Source organism: Panthera onca, assembly GCF_046562875.1.
Source record: "Panthera onca isolate mPanOnc1 chromosome E1 unlocalized genomic scaffold, mPanOnc1 haplotype 2 h2.Chr16_ul_5, whole genome shotgun sequence".
Classification (NCBI taxonomy): domain Eukaryota; kingdom Metazoa; phylum Chordata; class Mammalia; order Carnivora; family Felidae; genus Panthera; species Panthera onca.
The window spans coordinates 41,810-67,087 of NW_027675819.1; the positions used below are offsets into that span (position 1 = coordinate 41,810).

At 36.8% G+C, this 25,278-nt stretch overlaps 1 protein-coding gene across 1 annotated transcript; it reads left to right on the top strand.

Moving 5' to 3' along the window:
* Positions 1-33: 33 nt before the first annotated feature.
* Positions 34-24,498, top strand: LOC145715171 (EF-hand calcium-binding domain-containing protein 13-like). Its single transcript, XM_081794830.1, has 10 exons — positions 34-166; positions 4,065-4,137; positions 10,343-10,486; positions 10,820-10,888; positions 14,299-14,439; positions 18,405-18,476; positions 19,358-19,501; positions 19,978-20,049; positions 23,361-23,504; positions 24,470-24,498. Exons 1-10 carry the CDS (start codon positions 152-154, stop codon positions 24,496-24,498), a joined length of 903 nt encoding a protein of 300 aa, XP_081650956.1. The 5' UTR covers positions 34-151.
* The last annotated feature ends 780 nt before the right edge of the window (positions 24,499-25,278 follow it).

The window sequence follows — 25,278 nt, forward strand, 5'->3', positions numbered from 1 at the left end:
GCTCTTTTTTTTTTTTTCTCAGTGACACAGCTACTCTTCATTACTATTCAAATTCTCCAGAATGATCTAATTGATGTCTCTAGCCTCAAGGCATTATTGATGAACAATGACTTTCATGCAGCTAATGTTTTACTTGATGAAGTATTAAGACATGGACCTGAACATGGTTAGTAGTCTGAATGCATCTAGTTGTAAAGGCCATCATCTACCAGTGGGGATGGGAGATGTATGGATGGGATATACAGCAATGGAGGGCACCCTGGGGGGGGGGGGGGGCGCTGCAGTGAGATGACTGGTGAGCACCAGTGCCACCATAGTGTGCCAAGCCTGAGCTCTGTGAAACTGAACAGATGGGTGAGTCTGGGCCTACTTTATCCCTGTGGGTGGTGGTACTTGGGAGATGAGGTCACTTTGTGAACTGACTGGCACGGGCAGTATTCAGTCAGAATGCCATGCACAGAGTACAACAGAGTCCGTGAGGCCCTTCGCCACGTGTTAACCCTTTGGAAGGTAAACTATGCTGATATCCAGGAATACCTCAGGGGGTGTTGCCTGCGGCATTGGCTCAAGGAAGCAGATGTTTATAAATGTACAAAATAACTGCGTTATTTTAATGACTGGTATTGTTGAATATCATTTTTGTTACGTTTTCAAAAGAGTTGGGGAATATTCTTTACTTTCCTATTCTCTGTAAGAGATTTTTTTCTTCCTCAAATGTTAAGCAGAACTCACAGGTGAAGCCTTATGGGCCTAGAGTTTTATTTATGGAAAAATTCTGGATTATTGATTTAATTTCTGAAATTGTATGGTATTACCAAGAAAATATTCTATTTTCCTGTCAATTTTGGCAGGCTGTGTCTTTATAGGAATTTGTCCATTTCATCTGACTTTTCAAATGTATTGGATAAAGTTGTCCTTGACATCTGCTTTTTATCTTTTTTGATTTCTGCTTCATCTGTAATGATACCTTCATTTTCATCCTCAATATTAGTGACTTAGAGCTTTTTTTCCCCCCACTCCACCTCCACAGAGTTTTTCTTTTCCTTTTTGTAAAATTGAGATATAATGGGCATATAATAACATTATGTAAGTTTAGAGTGTCCAATGTGTTGATTTGATACATTTATATATTGCAATATAATTATCACTGTAATGTTATCTAACACCTCTATCACATCACGTAATTATCACAATTTCTTTTTTTGTGGTGAGAACATTTAAGATCTAGTCTCTTAGCAACTTTCAATTATGTAATACAGTATTAGATCAGCACAGCATTAGATTTCCAGAATTTATTCATTTTAACTGCAAATTTGTACTTTTTAACAGTATCTCCCCAATCACCCCACCCCCTAAGTCCTTGGTAACCACCATTCTGCTCTCTTTCTGTGAGATCGGCTTTTTTAGATTCCACATATTAGCGATATATACAACATTTGTCTTTGGCTTATCTCCTCTAAGCATAAGGACTTCAAGATCCTACCATCTTGTCGCAAATGACAGGATTTCTCTCTTTCTCATGGCTGAAAAATACTCTGTTGTCTATTTTCACACTACCTCTGTTTATTCATCTGTTGATGAGCACTTAGATTGTTTCCATATTTTAGCTATTGTGAATAATGCTGAAATAGACACAGGAGTATGTCTTCAAGATCCTGTTTTCGTTTCCTTTGAATATACACTTGTAAGGGGAATTGATGGTTCATATCGTAGTTCTATTTTTAATTTTGAGGGGAATTTCTATACTATTGTCCATAGTGGCTGCACCAATCTGCATTGCCACCAACAGTGTATGAGGGTTCCCATTCTCCACATCATCACAAATCCTTATCTCCGGTCTTCTTGATGATAGCCATTCTAACGGGTTTGAGCAATATCTCATTGTGGTTATGATTTGCATTTCCCTGATGGTTAGTGATGTTGAACACCTTTTCATGCACCTGTTGGTCATTTGGATGTCTTCTTTGGGAAAATGCCTATTCTATTGCTCTGCCCATTTTTAAAATAGTTCATTTGCTTGTTTGTTATTGAGCTGTGTGAATTCTTTGTTATATATTTTGGATAATAATCCTTTATCAGATATATGGTTTGCAAATATTTTCTCTCATTCTGTAGGTTGCCTTTTCATTTTGCCGATTGTTTCTTTTGCTGTACAAAAGTTTTTAAGTTGAATGTAGTTCTGGGGTGCCTGGGTGGCTCAGTCGGTTAAGCGTCCGACTACAGCCAGTTAAGCTTTCGACATCAGGTCTTGATCTCATGATTCTTGAGTTCAAGCACCATGTCGGGCTCTGTGCTGACAGCTTGGAGCTTGCTTCAGTTTCTGTGTCTCCCTCTCTCTCTGCCCCTCCCTGCTCATGCTCTGTGTCTTTCTCTCTCACAAATAAATAAACATTAAAAAAAAGAAAAATCTTAAATGGCATCTAGTTCTACTTGTTGATTTCTGCTTTTGTTGTTTGTGCTTTTGGTGTCATGTCCAAAAAATCATTGCCAAGACCAATGTCTGAAAGCTGTTTCCTTATGTTTTCTTTACAGTATCAGATCTTACAATTAAATCTTTAATTCATTTTGAGGTAATTTTGGGGAGTATCCCAAGTGGTTATTCAGTTTCCCAACACCATTTGTTGAAGAGACCATCCTTTCTCCATTGAATGTTCTTGGCTGCCTCGTCAAATATTAGTTGAGCATATGTGGGGTTTATTTCTGGGCTCTGTCACTTCTGCTGTAAACTTTTCTACTTTTTTTTTTTTTTTTTTTTTTTTTTTGCATTGGGTTTTTTTTTTTTTCTTCCTTTTCTCTCTCCCCCTCCTTTTTTTTTTTTTTTTTTTTCCTTTTGGTTCTTTTCATGTCTATCCTTTATGTCCCTTACTATAGTTTGTCATATCCATTCTACCTTGTGTACCTTTACTTTACTTGAGTCTTTATTTTGGAGCTGACTTGGTCTTTCTACACAGTCTATTTTCTGAGTTGTTGGCTCCCATCTCAAATCTTCCTTTGTCCATTTCTATCCTGATTTGTTGAAAGAGTTGAGGGTGTTGGGTGGCACATTCAGTGTGGAGCTCTGTCTTCAGTTTCTACTGAAGTAAATGAAGTCCGTTTACTTTAATGGCACCTTTGGGGCAGAGGGTGGGAGGTGGGGGTAGTGAGCCTTCTGACATTTTGATACTGTTTAGTAGGGACTTCATCTTTAACTGCTTCTTTCTTTTCCTTCACCACCAAATTCTGTGCACTGAGTTCCACATCAAGATGCCATCTTTGGTCCTATGGATTTCTAAGCCTTTTTCTTAGATTTCTCCAGAGTAAATTTAGGTGGTTACCATTATCCTAAAAGTGGTGTTTCTTAACCTTTAAAAAAAAATATCACTCCCCTAAGGAGACTTTTTAGACATTTTTGTCTTTTTCACCATCCCACACGCTATGAATGTTTAATGCCAAAAATAAATATTTGCTTATGTACTGTGGCCACAAACCATTGTAATGGCTAAGATTTTTTCCCCTCCAAGAACCTGTTTTCCTTCCTGAAAGCCTATCACCCTCAGTGAAAATGCATGTCCTAAAGGTATCTAGAACTTTAGTTTCTGCTTATACTGCTAAACCCTATTTTCTAGAATTTCACTTAGATGTTAACACATTTGTAAGGAATATTGGCCTATAGCCTCTTTGCCTGCCCACCGTGTGTTTGTTTTGTTTTGCTTTTGTAGTTTTTGGACAAGTAGGAGCTACTGAAGGGTTTTATTCAGAGGAGTAACCAGATTTTTTTTTTAAAGAGAAAGACCTCTCTTGCTGCATTGTTTAAAATAAATGGAGAGAAATGAGACTGATGCGATAGATTTTTAGCAATGCTATTGTAATAGCATAGGCATTAACTAATATAGTGATATATTCAAGCAGTATTTGGAAATAATTGAATAGAAATTGATAATCATATGTATGCAGAAGTTAAGGAAGAAGGAACAGTACAGGCTGACCCCCGGGCTTTTCACCTTTGTTATAACTTGACTATTAACTGCTGACAGATTAATTCAGAAGCAGTAATTCCTTCATCTACATTTTACTTTGCATTACAGAAAATGGCAAGATTACCTTTGAAGAATTTTTTTATTAAGTTCTGTGATACATTGAACATGCCTAAAGCCTCAGGTGAGTTCCACTTAATATGTATCTACTGGCTCTGTGTGGAAGGACAGGCAGTGGTTTTCATGTTAAAACAACACAGGATTGGGGCGTCTGTGTCACTCAGTTGGTTGAGCAACTGACTCTTGACTTCGGCTCAGGTCATGATTCCAGGGTCATGGGCTCAACCTGCATCCATTCGCGCTGAGTATGAAGCCTGCTTAAGATTTCCTCTCTCCCTTCATCCTTCTCCCCAGCTTGTGCTCTCTCTCTCCCTAAAATAGTAAACAAACAAACAAACAAAGATGTTTTCAAAAAAAAGATGTTTTTTAAAACATCTTTTAAAAAACACACAGGATTAGATAAAGCACAGGTAAGTAAGAAACAATATAAAGATAAAACAATATAGGGGCACCTTGGTGGCTCAGTTGTTTAAGCGTCAGACTTCGGCTCAGGTCATGATCTTGTGGTCTGTGAGTTGGAGCCCCCCATCAGGGTCTGTGCTGACAGCTCAGAGCCTGGAGGCTGCTTCGGATTCTGTGTCTCCCTCCCTCACTGCTCCTCCCCCACTCGCTCTCGGTTTCCCTGTCTCTCTCTTTCTCAAAAATAAACAAACATTAAATTTTTTTAAAGATAAAACAATACAGTATTAGTTTATATAACTTGTGTTTGAATTATATGGCAAAGACTGCTAAATTTACCCCAAACTCAAAGTTATGGGTGGTTTTACTTTGATAGTGCTAGAAAAATATTAGATTATATACTGTTCTCTGAGATTATTCACTAGGTATATCTGACCTGAATTTATTAGAATATTATAAACAATGAGAAAATAATTTTTAGAATGCAAATTGGTGCAGCCACTGTGGAAGACAATATGGAGTTTCCTCAAAAAGTTAAAAATGGAACTACCCTATGACCCAGCAATTTCACTACTAGGTATTTACACAAAAGGTATACAAATACTAATTTGAAGGGCCACATGCACCCTGATGTTTATAGCAGCATTGTCAACAATTGCCAAATTATGGGAAAAACCCAAATGTCCATGGATTGATGAATGAATAAAGAAGTTATGGTGTATGTATATGTATATGTAATGGAATATTACTCAGCCATCAAAAGAATGAAATCTTGCCATTTGCAACAATGTGGATGGAACCAGACTGGATTATGCTAAGTGAGATAAGTCAGGCAGAGAAAGACAAATACCTATGATTTCACACATGTGGAATTTAAGAAACAAAACAAATGAACATAGGGGAAGGTGGGGGAAAGAGAGAAGCAAACCATATGAAGAGTCTTAACTATAGTGAACAAACTGAGGGTTGGTGGAAGGAGGTGGGCGGGGGATGGGCTAAAAGGATGATGGGTATTGAGGGCATTTGTTACGTTGAACACTGGGTGTCATATGTAAGTGATGAATCACTAAATTCTACTGAAACCAATAGTACACTATATGTTGACTAACTAGAATTTGAATAAAAATTTGAAAAATAAAAAGAAGACAACTTTAAAACTTTTGACCAACCTAGCAAAGTGGATTTTATACCTATCTTTTCTGTTTTTATGTATTCTCAACTACTCTCTTGACTATATTTTTGAGGAGCAAATTTATATTTATTGCAGTATAACTTGCGTGTAGTAAAATTCACCTTTTTTTAGGTATATTGTTTTTTGAATTCTTAAAAATAATGTCATGTAACCATTACTAAACAGCACATAGACTGTATCACCACAGAAGTTTCTTTGTGTCCTTTTGTAGTCCATCCATTTCGCTAACCCTCATTCCTGGTGACCCCTGATCTATTCTTTGACTCTAAAGTTTTGCCTTTTCTAGGTTGTCATGTAAATGGAATCATAACATATGAAGCTCATTTGAGTCTGGCTTCTTTCACATAGCATATTATACTTTACATTCATCAACTTTTTGCATGCAGTGTGTTTATTTTTATTGATGAGTATTATTCCATTACATGAATGTAATGTTTGTATATTTACCAATTGATAAACTATTGAAGTTTCCTGGGTTTTGGTGATTATGAGTGAAGCTGCTATAAATATTTATGTACAGGTATTTGTGTGGACATATATTTTCATTTCTCCTAGTTGAATACCTAGAAATGGGATTGCTGGGATATATATTTAAATTGATAGAAACTGCCAAACATCAATTTATGATAGATAACATCCATTTATGATTAAAAAAAACCTCTCAACAAAGTGTGTACAGAAGAAACATACCTCAGCTTAATGAAGGCCATATACGAAAGGCCACATATATGCTCAATGGGGAAAAACTGAAAGCTTTTCTTCTAAGATCAGGAACAAGACAAGGATGCCTATTCTTGCCAGTTTTTTTGTTTTGTTTTGTTTACTAAAATATAGTTTACATAAAATGTTATATTAGTTTCAGGCATACAACATAGTGATTCAATAATTCTATGTATTGCTCACGTCTCACCATGATAAGTGTAGTTATCATCTGTCACAATAAAATGTTATTACAGTGTTATTGACTATATTCCCTATGCCGTAATTTTTCTCACTACTTTTACTCAACTTGTGTTCATAGTATTGGAAGTCCTACCGAGAACAATTAGGCAAGAAAAGGAAACAAAGTCATCCAAATTGGAAAGAAAGAAATAAAACTGTTACTATTTGCAGATAACACAATATTATATGTAGAAAACCCTAAAGGCCCTATTAAAAAAAAACTGTTAGAACTAATAAACAAATTCAGTAAAGTTGCACCATATGAAATCAAATAGAAAAACCAGTTGCATTTCTATTTGCTAATAAACTATCAGAAAGAAATTAAGAAAACTATCCCATTACAATTGCATTGAAAAGAATAAAATACCTAAGAATAAATTTAACCAAGGAGGTGAAAGACCTGTACACTGAAAACTATAAGACATTGAAGAAAGAAATTGAAGATGATGCAAATGAATGGAAAGATATTCCATGCTTGTGGAGTCAAAGAATTAATAATGTTAAAATGTCCATACTACCCAAAGCGATATACGGGCTCAATGCAATCCCTATCAAAATTCCAATGGCATTTTTCACACCTAGAACAAACAATCCTAAAATTTGTATGGAGCCATAGAAAACCCTGATAGCCAAAGCAATCTTGAGAAAGAACAAAGCTGGAGCCATCATACTTTCTGATTCCAAACTTTATTACAAAAGTATAGTAATCAAAACTCTATGGTATTGGCATAAAAACAGACATCAGTGGAACAGAACAGAGAGCTCAGAAATAAACCCTTGCATATACGGTCAATTCATTTATGACAAACGAGGCAAGAATATATAGTGGGGAAAGGACAGATTCTTCAATAAGTGGTGTTGGGAAAACTAGACAACCACATGCAAAAGAATGAAACTGGATTCCTATCTTAGACTATGATTAAATACTTGCTCTTGTAAGACCTGAAACCATAAAACTCCTGGAAGAGGAGCGCCTGGGTGACTCAGGTAAGTGTCTGGCTTGGCTCAGGTCATGATCTCGCGGTCTGTGGGCGTCGGGCTCTGTGCTGACAGCTCGGAGCCTGGAGCCTGCTTCGGATTCTGTGTCTCCCTCTCTCTCCTCCCCTCCCCGGCTCATGCTCGCTCTCTCTCTCTCTCTCTCTCTCTCTGTCTCACAAAAACAAATGAAAAATGTTAAAAAAATTTTTTTAACGTTTAAAAAAAATCTAGGAAAAAACATAGGCAGTAAGCTCTCTGACATCCATCTTGGAAAAAATTTAAAAAAAAAACAATTTTATCTATTAATACAATATCATAGGTAAAGTCAAAGAACAAATAACAATATGGTAGAAACTATAATGTATATCACAGAAGAAAAATAGAAAAATGGGCAAAAGTCATGGATATATAAATCATAAAAAAGATCTTAAATGGCTTATGAACATATTAAGAGATGTTTGATTTTACTCATAATAAGAAATATGCAAATTGAAATGGACATACAATTTCTCACCCATTAGATTGGCAAAAATTGAAAACCTTCACAACTGTTAGGTTGTAGAGAAAAAGACGTTTACCTATAGCTGGTGGGCGTTTAACATGCTACCAGTCTAATGGAGGGAATTTGGCAATGTCTAACAAAACTACATATGCCTTTACCTTTGGACCCAGCAATCCTGCTTCTAGGAATTTTCCCTGAAGATACCTTCCAACAATGTGAAAATATAGATACATAAGATTATTCATTACAGAATTATTTGAGATGGCAAAAGAATGAAAATACTTAATGTGTAAACATTGGAGGTTAGTTGAATAAACTTTAGTTTCTATGTACAGTAGAGTATTATACAATATATTATACAATATATTATATTCTAAAAAAGAATTTTTTAAAAAGGAGTTTCAGGGGTGCCTGCATGACTTAGTCGGTTAGGCGTCCGACTTTGGCTCAGGTCATGATCTCACGGCTCGTGAGTTCAAGCCCCGTGCCAGCCTGGAGTCTGCCTTGGATTCTGTGTCTCCATCTCTCTCTGCCCCTCCCCTACTCATGCTCGCAGGCGCGCTCTCTCTCTTTCAAAAATAAACATTAAGAAAAAAGAATTTCATACCACTACTTTTTGTACTACTGATTTTATACCTTTCCAGCATTTAAAACTACAAATTTCCCTCTGAGCACTTTCACAGCATCTCACAAAATTTTATATGTTGTGATTTGATAATCACTTATTTAAAATATTTTCTAATTTACCTTGTGATATCTCATTTGAAACATGAGTTATTTAGAAATGTACTATTTAGGGGCACCTGGGTGGCTCAGTTGGTTAAGTGTCCAACTTCGGCTCAGGTCATGATCTCATGGTTCCTGGGTCGGAGCCTCGTGTCGGGCTCTGTGCTGACAGCTCAGAGCCTGGAGCTGCTTCGGATTCTGTGTCTCCCTCTCTGTCTGCCCCTCTCCCACCCACGCTCTGCCTCTCTCTGTCTCTCAAAAATAAATCAACATTAAAAAAATTAAAGAACTATATTATTTAATTTCCAAATATTTGGACATGTGCTAGGGATCTTGTTACTGATTTCTAATGTAATACACCTTGGTCAGAGAATTTATTTCGTACAATTTAAATTCTTTTAAATTCATTAAGATTTGGTTCAAAGACTAGCATGTGGTCTACCTAGGTGAATATTCCATGTGCACTTGAAAGAATGTATATTCTGTAGTTGTTGGGTAGTGTTCTATAAATATCATTTGGTTAGATTGTTTGCTAGTTTTTGTTGGATATTCTAATTTCTGATTCTTTTTAAACATTAAAATTTTTTTTGTTTTAATATTTATTTTTGAGAGAGAGAGGGAGGGAGGGAGGGAGAGAGAGAGAGAGAGAGAGAGAGAGAGAGAGAGAGAGAGAACGAGCAGGGGAAGGGCAGAGAGAGAGGGAAACACAGAATCCAAAGCAGGCTCCAGGCTCTGAGCTGTCAGCACAGAGCCCAACACAGGGCTCTAACTCATGAACTGTGAGATCGTGACCTAAGCCAAAGTCAGACACTTAACTGACTGAGCCACCCAGGCGCCCTTAATTCTTCCTGATGTTTATTCTAGTTGTTCTATTAATTACTAAGTGCAAGATTTTCAAATCTGCAGTTCTGATTATGGGTTCATGCATTCCTCCCTTTAATTCTGCAAGTTTTTGCTATATTTGGAAGGCTCTTGTTAGATGCATGCACATTTGATATTGTTGCAAAATTTAATGTATATGACCTTATGAAATGTAGTTTGTCTGTTGCTCTCTTTTGTCTTATTTTTGCTGCTCTTCTGTTTCTTTCCCCCAGTTTCCTTACTTATATTTATACATTTCTGTGTACCTATTGTCACCTATTTTAAATTATTGTAGGTACATAAATAAATACAAATACTGCCTTTTCTCTTAAGTATAATTTTATATCTTGGGAGATTTTTTTCCCCACTTTTTTTTAAATATAAAGGAGACGGGTGTCTGGGTGGCTCAGTCGGTTGAGCGTCTGACTTCAACTCAGGTCATGATCTCGCGGTCTGTGAGTTCGAGCCCCGTGTCAGGCTCTGTGCTGACAGCTCAGAGCCTGGAGCCTGCTTCAGATTCTGTGTCTCCCTCTGTCTCTGCCCCTCTCCAGCTCATGCTCTGTCTTTCTCTCTCTCTCTGTCAAAAATAAATAAACATTAAAAAAAATTAAAATATAAAGGAGAAACATGAAAATTCCTTTCTAACTGAAGGTGATTATCTCTTCCCAGGAAATAAAAATCAATTTTACAACATCAACATTTACAAAAATGAACTTAAAGACATTCCTGTACTTCAGCAAAATTTAAATGCCATTGGAATCTATCTAACAGATGATAAAATAAAGGAGACTTTGGATAACACTAATCCTAACGGTGAGTAATTATTTCAGTTTAAAATAACAAATTTTGCATATTTCAGAAGTTTCACTCTAAATGCCAAAGGAAATATACTGCCATATATCTTTTAAAAGAGAAATTAAAAGTTGTTTCTTGTCTATCAATTTACGGGTTTTTATCAGAGGAATTGATGTTCAAAGTGCATCTCTGACAGCTTTATTTTAGGTCTATTCTGCATATCACATGTGTCACAATAGGATTACCAGTCCTCTCCATTATTTTTGTGTTTATAGCTCTGGTGTTATAACATCAAATGGTCCTTTTTACAATAATACCTAAATTCTTTCTTTTTTTCTTTTTTAAAAAAAGATGAAGTGGTGAGTTTTAAGGATTTCATCAGAGAATTGAACAACAGTGATGAATTTATCGAGTGCCACAGTAAGTATGAAATTCAAAATGCATATGAACAGAAACTTCATTTTTGGGGGTTGGTGTATGTATAGGTATGTGTGTATATAGACTTTATATATACTCTACCAAACCCCCCTTTTATGCATTTTCTCATTTAAACTCAGTTCATGTTGTAAACTCTAGGTTTTCACACATAGATGCATATTTTCCATACTGTAATATTCTTGAATTATTTAAAAAAATTTCTGTTGTCTCTCTTTCTTCCTTGTCATGTGTTTTATTGCTATATTCTTTCTTTTGTCCTCACTAATGCTGATGGGGTTATCCATCTTATAATCAAAGTAACAGGTTTGCTTTTTTAAATCACATCTAATGACTTTTCCCCTCTGTATTCTTATCTTTCTTGTTTATTTCTTCATATATATATTTTTTTACATTTGCTCTCTATCTCCTTGTGAAAAACATTGGCTAAATGCTTAACTTTTTTCGGTTTGTTTTGAAATTTCAGCACAGTTCTATCATGGGGACACTAAAACAGCCTTGGACCACAGACATTGAGATTGAGAACTGTAGTCCTAAAACTGGGGTTTTAAAAGAAGTATTGAAATAAGTGGATTCTCTCTAAATAATCTGTACTTGGAATGCAGTTCCACTCACTATCTCAGGATAAGTTTGGTGGGAACCTTGACAAATTAATGCTATATTCATTATAGAAGATTATAGATCTATGAATAGCTAAGACCCTTTTGGGAAAAAAAAAGATAAAGATCTTGCTTTGTCACATGTTAGTACATAGCATAATGCTGTTTTAATATAGACCTGTGAAAATAGACCAGTGCATCACAATATGGAACCCAGTAGAGACTTCTATTAATGGGAACTCGGAATGTGATAGAAATGACATCATCAGTTAGTGGGGGAAAAGATGTATTATTTAGCTTCTGATTTGAGAAAATTGCCTTACAATGCAGAGAAAATGAAGTAGAATCCCTATGTCATACCATATACAAAAATAACCTTCAAAGAATCAAATGAATGTTAAAATGGATCTCAAAGATTAAACTATAAAGCTGTTGGAAGAAAATGCAAGAAAAACTATTGTGCCTTGTGGTTATGGATGCCTTCTTAAAGATGTTACTCCCCAAAAGCACAACCATGGGGTAAAAAAGGATTTGATCACATCAAAATTAAGGATTTCTGGTAAATGAAGGACTCTAAAACATGTAACAGACTGGAAGAAGATAATTACAAGATAACTAACAAAAAATTAATATCTCAAATATAAGGGAATTCTGCAAATCAACAGTAGAAAGAAAGAAATCAATTGGAAAAATAAGTAAGGATATAAGACTTAGTATACAGGAGGAGAAACCCACATAGCTAAATATGTGTATGAAGAGAGTTGGCAATACTCACAAATTGCTAGTGAGTAGGTAAAATGGTACAGCATTCCAGATTGCAATCTAGCAGTACTTGTCAAATTCAGTATGCATATTTCTTATGATCCAATAATTCTATTCTCAGATAAATAGCCCAGAGAAGTTTCTTGTAGAGACATGTACAGGGATGCTCCCTGCAACATTATGGGAGGGAAGAAATGAAAACAATCTATGAGTCCATGATTTGGGAAATGGTTGAATAAAATATGGTCCATACATACACGTCATAACAGTAAACTAGATTTACATTTGCACCAGAGAGAGACCTCAGTAATAATACGGTTCCATGAAGAAAGGAAAAAATGGAATACGTGTATAACAAAGAATGCTTTATATAAGTTGGATTTCTACTAATGCCCATAAAACACAACCATATTTATATCTATTTCCAGGTAAACACTGAATTCTAAATAGATAAGATTGAAATAGACGGATTGAAAGAAATTGAGAAAGAGATTGAGATTGAAGTGACAATATTAACAAAGTTGACTTCAGAAACAGATTAGAGTACTCTGTATGCTAAAAACATACACATTCTTTTCAAATACTTATGGAATATCCACAAAAATAGATGATGTATTTAAGCCACAAATAAAAATTTCAGTGAATTCTGAAAATCAGAAGTCATTCAGACCACATAGTCTGACCATGATGTTGTGACATTAAAATTATTTGTGAAAGAAAGGAAAAGTGTTGCTTTTAAGATGAAAAACAAATTGCCTTGTAAGTAATTCCTTGGTGGAAGAATAAAAGAAACCTGAAAGATTTTAGAAATGATGACAGTGAAAGCACTATGTATCAAATCGTGTAGAGTGTGACCAAAACAATCTTACAGGATATTTTATAGCATTAAATGCTTTTATTAGAAAACAAGAAATATCAAAAATAATTTATCTTTTTTTAAGTTTATTTATTTTTGGAGAGAGAGTGCATATGACGGGGGGGAAGAGCAGAGAGAGAGAAGGACAGAATCCCAAGCAGGCTCCTTGCTGTCAGCGCAGCTGACATGATCATGACCTGGGCCAAAATGAAGAGTGGGACGCTTAACCGACTGAGACACCCAGGCGCCTCCAGAACAATTTATCTTAAACGTTCAGTTTACAGAGCTAACCAGCAGCATAAACAACAAAAGAGCAGTACAATCCCCCTGAAAAGTGCTAGTCAGGAGCTAACAAAGTGGAAAGTTGAAGTTAGTGAAATAGAACACACACACACACACACACACACACACACACACACGCACTTATCCATATAACCAAAAGTTGGTTCTTTCAAAAGACTAATAAAGAACTCTTTAGGAAGTATGATGAAGGGGAAAAAATAGGGAGGACATAATAAAGAAGACAGTTGTAACTTGGATACAAGGGAGATTAAAAGATATAAATGAATAACACTTGAGTTAGTAAAGCAACAAATTATTGGCATGTCATCAACAACACTGTCATTCTTTCCAAATGTTTAGATAAAGACAGAAAGGGCTGCCTTTTTTTAAATGTTTGTTTATTTATTTTTGAGAGAGAGAGAGTGAGCGAGCATGAGTAGGGAAGGGGCAGAGAGAGAGAGTGCCAGAAGATCTGAAGCTGGCTCTGCGCTGACAGCACAGAGCCTGATGTGGGGCTCGAGCTCACAAACCGTGAGATCAAGACCTGAGCCAAAGTCAGACACTTAACTGACTGAGCCACCCAAGTGCCCCCTTTTGTTTCCCCATCATGGCACTATTTTCTTAGAGATAATTTTGGTATTTTGTTGTTTTGTTTACCTTCCTGTGTTGAACTAGTAAGGTAAACTATTTCAGTGTGTCTTGTTTTCTGATATAAGCATTGTAAACCTATAAATGTTGTAGAGCTTTCAGTTTGGAGAATATTTCAGAGAGGCAAAATCTCTCAAGACTGGGTATTCTAGAAAATGAATACATCTCACCCAAATCAAGTTGTTATGTGCTTCTCTGGATAGACTGACCAACTAGATATCTTTGTATTTTGTCATGTCTCTGTTTAGGAATAGAAGATGCATGTAACGTTGTTAATAGTGTCTTTGATAGGAAAGTTGAAGTTAAAGACCTTTTATCTGCGTTGGAGGGCCTGGAGAAACCTTTAAATGAAGAAAAACCTGAGGTGTTACTGAACTCTGAAACAGATGGTGAGTTCTTGAGTTACCTCTCAGTTTTCCTGTTTAGACTATACGTGTTCATGCTGGCTCATTTTTTTTTTTTTTTTTTTTTTAAGAATACTAATACCATAGGTTTAGGAAGATTGTTATGGGACTGCTATGTTTATAAACTGGTTACTGAGAATTGTTGTAACCCTTTTGGAAAGTGTGTGGATACTCTTCTTTATTTGGAGAAGACTAGTAGAAACAAGTACTGTTTTTATCCAGGTTTTAAAATCAGATACTTCTTGGGGTGCCTGGGTAGCTCAGTCAGTTAAGCGTCCAACTCATGATTTTGGCTCAGGTCATGATCTCACGGTTTGAGATCACGATCTCACAGTGCTCTGCACTGACGGACGGAGCCTGCCTGGGATTCTCTCTCTCTCTGCTCTCTGCCCTTCCCCTGTTCTCTCCCTCTCTCTCTTCCTCCAAACATAAATAAATAACCATTAAAAATGTTTAAAAAGATGTTTCAAACATTTTAAAAAATAAATAAAATCAGATACTTCTTTTTTAAAGATTTTTAAAAATGTTTTTATTTATTTTTGAGGGAGAGAGAGTGGAGGAGGGTCAGAGAGAGGGAACACAGAGTCTGAAGCAGGCTCCAGGCTCTAAGGTGTCAGCACAGAGCCTGACACGGGGCTCAAACTCATGGACCACGAGATTATGACCTGAGCCGAAGTCAGACGCTTGACTACTGAGCCACCCAGGCGCCCCATCTTTTTTCTTTTTAGGTCATTTATGCTAGCGGTTTGTCAATTTTAATAACTCTTAACTAATTCCTGGCTTTCTGATCCTCTCTATCGTGTTTATTGTTTCCTCAATTTATGTTTTCATCTGTATCATTTTCTTCTCTACCATTGATTTTGTGACATTTTGTATATATATTTCACATATAGAATGAAATGATCACAACGATAGATCTAGTTAACACGTCACCATGCATAGTTAAAAAGGGGTTTTTTTCTTATGTTGAGAAATTTTAAGATTTACTCTCTGAGCAACCTGCGAATATGCAATACAGTATATTTTTGGATATATATGTATTTTCTATTCTTTTAATTTCACTCTTTCTGTACTCTTCTAAAAAAAGATAAATTTGAAAACATGTAAGGGAAACTAAAATTTGAAAAGAAAGAAACAGGACTTAAAGAAATTAAAAATATAATTAAAATTAATTAGCAGACAACAATATTAGCAGATTAAACATAGGTGAAGAGAGAAATATGAAGTGCAAAGGAGTTTGAAGAAATTATACAGAATGCAGCATAGAAAGACAGAGTTGGAATATAGGAAAGAGGTTAGTGGCGCTGGGGTGGCTCAGTTGATTGAGTATCAGATTTCTGCTCAGGTCATGATCTTGTGGTTTGTGAGTTAGAGCCCTGCATTGGGCTCACTGCTGTAAACATGGAGCCCTCTTCAGATCCTCTGTCTCCCTCTCTGCACATCTCCTACTCTCTCTCTCTCCCCCAAATAAATAAACATTAAAAAAAAGAAGAAGAAGAAGCTAAAAGGAAGGCAGAATGAAGAGGTCTACTTATTGTGGCAATCAGTTTGAAATATATATGTGTATCTGATTACGTTATATATTAGTTACAACTAATATAATGTTACATGTCAGTTATATCTCAGTAAAGCTAGAAAAAGAAAGAATGAAAAGATGTGATATATATCCACACAGGAGAGAAGAGACAGAGTGGTTGCAGAGAAAATATTTGGAGAACTATAGCTGAGAATTTTCCAGAATGAGAAAGACCTAAACCTACCAATACAAGAATTCCAGTGAATCCCACATAGGATGAAAGGAAATCCATACATAGGGTTATCATGATGAAACTGTGACATACCAAAGAGAAAGAAAAATCTTAAAGGTAGCTAGAGAGAAAAGTCAAATTATCTACAAAGGAGGAACGTTTTCTTATTCTTGATATTTTTTTCTGGGTCTTGAAATCTAGAGAAACATTTTTGTAAATTGAGGATAACCACCCCACGTTCCCCTCCACTTTGGGAGGAACTTAGGCTTTGTCTGAGCCTTTGAAACTACAAACTAAAATTCATCCAATTTTGTTTTGTTTTGTCTTTGGCAAACACTCTTTGGGTAAAAACAGTCGCCGTGTTTCTGGATTACAGCCTTTCATCAGTTGTTTGGTCTGGGAATTTCTTACTTTCTTGGCAACACATTGATGAATTCAAGATTTTTTAAAAATTTTTTTTTTTAACATTTATTTTTGAGACAGAGAGAGACAGAGCATGAGTCGGGGAGGGTCAGAAAGAGAGAGGGAGACACAGAATCTGAAACAGGCTCCAGACTCCAAGCTGTCGGCACAGAGCCCGACGCGGGGCTCGAACTCACGGACTGTGAGATCATGACCTGAGCTGGAGTCGGATGCTTAACCGACTGAGCCACCCAGGCGCCCCAAGATTTTTTTTTTTATAGCAATAATTTTATTTAGAATTTTTAGTTGTTTTTAGTAGGAGGGCTGATCCAGATATCTGGCTACTAAATACCAGAAATTGAAATCATTTTTTTCTTTCAATTAAATTAAATCAGACCCTGGGGGCAGGGTGGTTGATTACTGGCACCCTCTCCCATTCCAAAGTCACACCATAATGTGGGAGACAGAGGAAGAGCTTTTAAAACTTCCTTGCATTGTGTTTCTACTGATGCTTTGTTGTTGGAGCCTGTGGTAATCCTGCATCTGTGTGAAGGGAAGCTCCCACAGGGTAATTCTCACTCTTTCCCATCAAACCTCTAGTCTCTCAACCCCTCCCTGTCCCTCTCTTTCCTTCTGTCTCTGTCTCCAGACAAACTCTTCCTCTCTATTTAGGCATTTGGCATATTTTCTTCAATGATTCTAGGTTTTTGCAAACATAGTCCCTACCAAAACTCTCAGTCTACAAAAATCTCAGGAGTGAGGAAATATTTAAGGCCAAGCTAACTGCTTCGAATAGGAAAGATGGGTCAAATTATCCTGCCACTTCAAAAGGTATAGTGCCATAGCTCCAATATTTGCCATTTAGATAAATTACAATAGACTTCAATAGAGAAGGGTAACTTTTGAATCAGGCTCTGCAGAGTCCGCTAACTCAAATGCCTGCGGTAGCCAGGCACGTAATGCAAAATTAATAAAATGAGTTGGCTGTAAGACAAAAGGAAGGGGTGTGGACTGTAAGGTAACTTGAGAGCATGTGTCCTAGATGAAGATAGTTAAATTCAAATGGAAAGAAAACCCCACCACTCCCTAGGACAATGAACATGACTGACTCTCAGCTATATTCAGTCTGTGGGCTACCAGCCTATGACCCCTGAAGCAGGCTTCTGTAGGAGTGGGAAAACAATCTTTTCCTTCTGCCCTTCTAGGTTCCCAGCTGGAGCTCTGTAACAAGAGACAGATCAACAAGAGAAAAGCATTCAAAGTTAATATAAATTTTACATGAAAGGGGAATATTCATAAGGAGTTGTTAAAGCTGAATGTTTTGGTGTTAGCTTTGATGAAGTGTGGAAAGTGGTAGAAAACTGTGATAGGACAAAATGAGATGAGCTGAGGGTGGTAAACCAGGGGAAACTTAGTAAGGTCTGTTCGTTCAGATTCCTCTTGGTGTCCCTCCAACCCTCAGTCTTCAGAGATAAGGATGCACCCTCCCTCTGGGTATAGCAAGGGCATCTCTCACATGAGTGTCTTATGACCTGCCTCGGGGCAGGGGATGGGGAGGTCTGAATCCTAACTGTACCTTGCAATTCCCAGATTGTGTTTCCTTGCATTCCCTTTTTGTGTGTGTGTACGTGTGTGTGTGTGTGTGCGCGCACACGCACATGCTCATAATCTAAGTGTATTTCTTACCATGCATTATGGTCACAGAAGTTTGAAAGCTGAATGAAATTGAAACAATACCAGATCCCTGCTTTAATGAGCTTAAAATCTATTTAAATTCCATTTTATTTCTTAACTTTGCAGAAAGTAAAAAGATCTTAAAAGATGTAATTGATGTTTTCATTAATTCACCTAAACCATCAACACCATTCAATAGTAAGTATAGTAAAAGAATGAAAATTAAATTTCTAAGATCATTCAATGGTATTCTTTTTCTAAAATATAGTTTGTTTTCCCCTGTATTTTTAATTCCTTAAGTTTTCTTTGCTGTATCAAGATGTTATAATCTGCTTTCTTATTCCTTATCATATTTAATCTGTGCTTTGACTGTAATGAATTATTTAGAATTACATTCCTAGAATATGCTTTCTTAAAGCAAAATAGTTTGTCTCAGTATATGCTCCAGTATAAGGTACACATTTTCTCCCCTGGTGAATCTAATACAATTTTCTCTCACCTCCGATAATTTCCATATGCTTCTTTTTCTCACCTATAGTGAAACGTTAAAAAAAAGTACAAAAAAAAAAAAAAAAAAGGATTTACTGCATGTAATACTAGTAGGTAGGCTAGCAAGAAAGAGAGGCTTTCTAATGCCTAGGAGAGGGTGTGACTGTTTTTCAGAGTATAACAGATTTATATTTTTCAGTTTTCCTTTTGCCAACTAGCTGGGTTCTATTTTTGATATTTGACTTCATTCTAAGAGCTATTTATTATCAAGCTGTTCTTGAAATGCTTTACAGTCTATGAAAGACTGGAGCATGTAGTAGAAAAACCTTTGAGGAGAAATAGTTAATAAATAAAAGCAAACTTCTACAAAATGTTGCAGAAACTCAACTTTTAGCTGGCTAGGGGTATGTTAAATTTTGCTTATTGTTTAAGTGACTTCTGAAAACAGAGCCCACTGACATGTTTTGAAAGCCCTCTAACTCAGAATTCCTTTTGTAATGCATCTACTCTGTGCAGGTTAGGGTGTTAAGTCTAAAAAAGGGCTTTGCCTCAACTTCCTCATCACTTCTCTATTCTTGACATGTTTACAGATTTATTTAAAGAGATTACAACTCTTGATAAGATCAGAAATGATAAGATGCCTATAAATGAGCTGAGGTCCCAACTCCGGAAGGCTAGAATTCTATTAAGCAACAAGACGTTCCAGGAAATTCTGGGTCAAGCATCTATTGATGGTGAGTCCTTTTTAAAAGAACAATCTCTGTTGAAGTCCTAGTTTTACTGTGTGCTTGGGATATGTTTTATATATGTATGTTTTAGATAAACTAGGTCTTAGAAACATAATGAGAATGTAGGCATACTGAGAACAAATTAAAATTAATATTTTTTTACTCTTGGAAATATTTTTAAGAGTCACCCTCTGTCTGGCATCACATTTGTAAAATGTATACATCAATATTTAATTAAGACAAATAATACCGTTAGAATTTTTTCTTGTTTTAAGGGAATAGATTCGTGGTAAAATTATTTTAAATTGATTAGTTTTTATCTGGCTAATTTTCAGACATTAACAAAATTTGTCCCCTCCCCCCCCCCACCCCCCCCCCACCCCCCCACACACACACACAGCATTCCCTGTCATGGTTATTTTAATGATGATTATTAATATTGACACCTTGCCATTTTATAATCCTTATACTTTACTTTTTAGAAAATAGTGAAGTAAGTCTCAAACAAATTTTGGAGGCTTTGAACACAAATAAGCCAGCTCCTGAATTTGAAGGTGGGTCATATTTCCCATTGCCTTTTGTTATTATTAAACAGTATTGTGAGCTATAAATGATATTCAAAAGCTGTATATTTTTATAATTAAAAGTACACAGTTTGACATATGCACACACCTATAAATCTGTCATCACAATCAAGGTAATGAACACATCCCTGACCTGCAAAACTGCCTCATGCTCCTTTGTAATCTCTCCTGCCTTTTTCCCATCCTCTTCCTCATCCGTAGGCAACGACTGATCTGCTTTTTGCCAGTATAGATCCATTGGCATTTACCAGACTTTTATAAAATGGGTATATTCTTTTTTGCTAGATGCTTTCATTCAGCATAATTATTTTGAGATTCATCCACGTAGGATGTATCAGCAGTTCATTGTCATTTATTACTGGCATAGCACTCCATTTTGCTGATACACTGAAGTTTGTCTACTTACCTGGTGCGGCTCGTTAGGCTATTTCCAGTTTGGGGCTCTTATAAATAAAGCTGTTATGAACAGTTGTGTACAACAATATTCATCGTATGAATATATGCTTTCCTTTCTCTTGAGTAGTTACCAAAGATTGGCTGGTTCACATGGTAGGTGTATGTTTCACTTTTTAAGAAACTGCCAACTGGTTTCCAGAGTGGCCACACCATTTTACATTTCCACCAGCAGTGTATGAAGAGGTCCAATTCCTCCATATCCTTGGGAGTGCTTGGTGGAGTCAGTCTTTTTAATTTTAATCATTCTAATAAGTGTGTAGTAGTATCTCATTGTGGTTTTAATTTGTGTTTCCTCACTGATTAATGATGTTGAGCATCTTCTCATGTGCTTATTTGTCATCTGTGTATCTTTATAAAGTGTCTGTACAGATCTTTTTTAATGTTGGATGGGGGGGCGCCTGGGTGGCTCAGTCAATTAAGCGTCTGACTTCAGCTCAGGTCATGATCTCACGGTCCGTGAGTTCGAGCCCTGCGTTGGGCTCTGGGCTGATGGCTCGGAGCCTGGAGCCTGCTTCCAGTTCTGTGTCTCCCTCTCTCTCTGCCCCTCCCCCGTTCATGCTCTGTCTCTCTCTGTCTCAAAAATAAATAAACGTTAAAAAAAAATTAAAAAGTTGGATGGGTTTTGGGGCGCTTGGGTGGCTCAGTCGGTTAAGCGTCCGACTCGGCTCAGGTCATGATCTCACGGTTCGTGAGTTCAAGCCCTGCGTCAGGCTCTGTGCTGACAGCTCAGAACCTGGAGCCTGTTTCGGATTCTGTGTCTCCCTCTCTCTCTCTGACCCTTCCCTGTTCATGCTCTGTCTCTCTCTGTCTCAAAAATAAATAAACGTTAAAAAAAAATAAAAAAAAATAAAGTTGGATGGGTTTTTTTGTATTTCTGTTTGTATTCTGGATACATGTCCTTTATGAGATATATACTTAGCAAATATTTTCTCCGAGTCTTCTACTGAGCACATTTTTCTCTGAGTGTCTTCATTTTCTTAAGTGTCAAGAGCATTAGTTTTAATTTTGATGAAGTCCAGTTAATTAGTTTTTTTTTTCTTTTATATATTGTGCTTTTGGTGTCACATGTATGAAATCTTTGCCTCACCCAAGGTTACAAATGTTTTATTATATTTTCTTCTAAAAGTATTATGGGTTTTGGTTTTGCATTAAAAAATATTTTTTTAATATTTTTATTTATTTTTGAGAGAGAGAGAGAGAGAGAGAGAGAGAGAGAGAAAGCACAAGTGGGGGAGGGGCAGAGAGAGAGGGCGACAGAATCCAAAGCAAGACTCCAGGCTCTGAGCTATCAGCACAGAGCCTGAGGCGGGCTCAAACTCACGGGGAGATCATGACCTGAGCTGAAGTCGGATGCTTAACTTACTGAGCCACCCTGGCACCTCTGGTTTTGTATTTTAGCTCTGTGATCTATTTTGAGTTAATCTTTATATGTGGAATAAAGTATGGATCAGAGTTCCTTTTTGTTTTGTTTTGTTTTTGCATATGGACCTTCATTTGTTCCAGCACCACTGTTGAAAAGATTGTATTTTCTCTATACTTTCTATACGGAAATTCCTTTGTAGTTTTGTAACAAATCATATAAATATACATATATATTTATTTCCTGGATTCTCTCTTCTGTTCTATTAATCTTTGTCAGTTTTTACACAAACCACATTGTCTGACTCCTGTTGCTTTGCAATAAACATTGAAACCATTCAGGTAGTATTGGCCCTCTAACTTTGTTCTACTTTTAAAAAGTTGTTTTGACTGGGGCACCTGGGTGGTTCAGTCAGTTGAACGTCCGACTTCAGCTCAGGTCATGATCTCATGGTTCGTGGGTTTGAGCCCCATGTCAGGCTCTGTGCTGACAGCTCAGAGCCTGGAGCCTGCTTCGGATTCTGTGTCTCCCTCTCTCCCTGCCCCTCCCCTGCTTGCTCGCTCGCTCTCTCGCGCTCTCTCTCTCTCAAAAATAAACATTAAAAAAATGTAAAAAAAAAAGTTGTTTTGACTATTCTAGGACTTTTACACTGCCATGTGGATTTTAGAATCAGTTTGTAATGTCTACAAAAAAAACCTGCTGGGATTTATTGGAGAAATAAGGCACTCATGAATTAGGATTTGTTGGAAAATGTCTTATCTAATAATGTCTTACTAAATAGTACAACTCTTTCCTGCAATTCTTTTGAGTACCAGTACTTTGCCTCCTTTTAAATATTCTCTTAGATAAACTAGAGATTATAATCCAAACAGTGACCTTGAGTGTACCATGATTTGTGGGAGTCATTGAAAAGGCAGACAGAGGCTTGGCTCTAATCCTAAGGACCCCATTTAGAAGGGAAAATCCCTAGAGGTTTTAGATAAGAGCTGGGAATGGGGCACCTTAATACTCCCACACTCCTTGGCGGACTTCTAATAATAGAGTGAAAGTTATGAAGAATATGCAAAAACTGAAAGCAGTAGCAAAATAAGCAGAAGAAAATTCAGGACTAATATTTTTATACTCTGAAATTTGGGCTATTTCATATAGACAGAAGTAAGCCCCAAATTCTGTCTCATGCATATACAATGAAACATTTCCCTAAAAGATGCAATGGCCTATTTTAACTTTTGAGAAGCTGATACCTTGAGTGTATGATGATTTGTGTAACTCATTGGTAAGGCAGTTAAGTTAAAAAACAAAAACAAAACTGAGTCATCTTAGTTTTTTTAGTTTGAGACAAAAATAACTGAACATCTCAGGGAAATATGCTTGGAATAAAGGGATGTTTGGCTTATTAATTTTGGAATCATAATGATAATATTAATTGAAATATATGACCTATAGAATCCCCCTGTGTTTTCAGGTTTATGTACTGCCCTCCAAACTGTCAACTTGATGAACTGCAACAGAATTCAGATTGGTGACTTGAAAGATGCTTTTGATGACCTCAGTGTTTCTGTAAAGCCTGAAGAACACCAGATGTTAGTGAAAACGCTTGATGTTGATGGTATATATAACTACGTTGACTTTCCAAATAAAGTGATAGCAAATTTTCCATTCCCCTTCCCTATCCTCCATTCATCACTCCCCAATAATTTTTTTCTTTATTATCCTAATGGAAAAAGTACTCTAAGAGAGCGTGTCTACTGAGATCATAGATTTATCTTGACAGAAAAATCTTTGAATAAGATTAATAAGATTTTTTATGACCCATGAAGTATCCTGTGTTGATTCCATCAGAGTGTATCTGTGTGTATGTTTTTAGCATCTTCAGGGAAGGCAAGGTCATTCTCTGTGAAAGCTGTGCTGAAGGGAAACTGCTCTGAGCCAGGAAGAGACTGAGGGAGGACTTTCTCCCCTCTGCAGGAGACATTTGTGGGAGGAGACTGATTGAATCCTAAGAGGTTTCAGAGAAAACAATGTATAATTTTCAAATTTTGCCAATTATTATGTGGTTCTTTTATTCATTTAAATTCAGTTCCTAAAAGTATTTTCTTTATTCCATTATTAAATGGGTTTAAGCATTGTTTCATTAATCATATTGACTGGAGCCGCTGTACAGCACAACTTATGGGTGCTTGTAAACAGCACCCTTCAGCGTTAGGCAGTGCCTGGCCTGTATGACTATGGGACAGACCTGATCCTGAGTGTCTTTGATATGTAAGGGGTCATGTAATGTGTCAGATAATCGAGTAAATATAAAATATTCATAGGAAGCTTTCAGTCTAGTTGGTGAGGCAAGCTGTAAACAACAAAAGGGTATATAACAATATAAGAGATAAAAGTTTAGTGAATTTACAATGGTATATGGCAGTACTTGAGTAATAGCCAGGGACATAGTGATGTGATGTGTTGTGATTTATAATAAGAAATATATATTTGCCCTTCAACCCCATTCCTGGCACGGAGCTCCTAAAACACTGGCAAATCCCTAAGTGATGAGAACTCTAGGGGCATCTGTTGTTCTAATAGGTGATTCTGGGAAGGCTTCTGGTTTCTAGGTGGGGACTTGTCACCATAAGGATAAGCCATGATTGGAACTTTGGAATTTTCAGCTCTATCCCCCACCCGCATTCTTCAGAAAACGGAGAGGGTCTGGAAATGGAGTGAATCATTGATTATGCCTATGTGAGGAGGTCTCCATAAAATCCTAATAGTATGGGGTTTGGGGAGTTTCCACGTTGGTGAACACATCTACATACCAGAAAGATAACTGACCCAACTCCACAGGGACAGAGCTGCCGTGCTTGGGATGCTCCCAGACCTCCCAGACCCTATGTATCTCTTCATCTGGCTGTTCATTTGTATATTTTATCATATCCTTTAATAAACTGATGAATGTTAAGTATTTCCCTGAGTTCTGTGAACTATTTTAGGAAATAATTGAGTCCAAGGGAGAGAAAGTCATGGGAACCTCCAATTTGTAGCCAAGTTGGACAGAAGTTGTAGGTAACCTGGGGACCTACTACTTGTGATTGGCATCTGCAGTGGAGGGGGAGCAGTCTCATGGGACTGAACCCTTAACCTGTGAGACCTGATGCCATCTCCAGGTAGATAGTGTCAGAATTGCGTTAAATTGTATGACACTCAGTTGGTGTTGCAGAGAATTGCTTGGTGGGAGAAAACCCCCCACATATCTAGTGTCAGAGTGCTGTAAGCGTGGCCGTAGAGTGAGAGTAAAGAAGAAACACAGGAGGAGGACTGAGTTTTTTCCTCCACAAGTGATGATAGTGAGTTGTATGAGAGTTCAGAGGTGAGCTATTTCATTCATTCAATGAAAG

What these genes read in the sequence shown, in the direction of transcription:
- LOC145715171 (XM_081794830.1), top strand. An exon ending in TGAATTTATCGAGTGCCACA is followed by an intron (nt 10,889 to 14,298) that starts GTAAGTATGAAA and finishes GTCTCTGTTTAG; the next exon opens with GAATAGAAGATGCATGTAAC. An exon ending in ACCATCAACACCATTCAATA is followed by an intron (nt 18,477 to 19,357) that starts GTAAGTATAGTA and finishes ACATGTTTACAG; the next exon opens with ATTTATTTAAAGAGATTACA.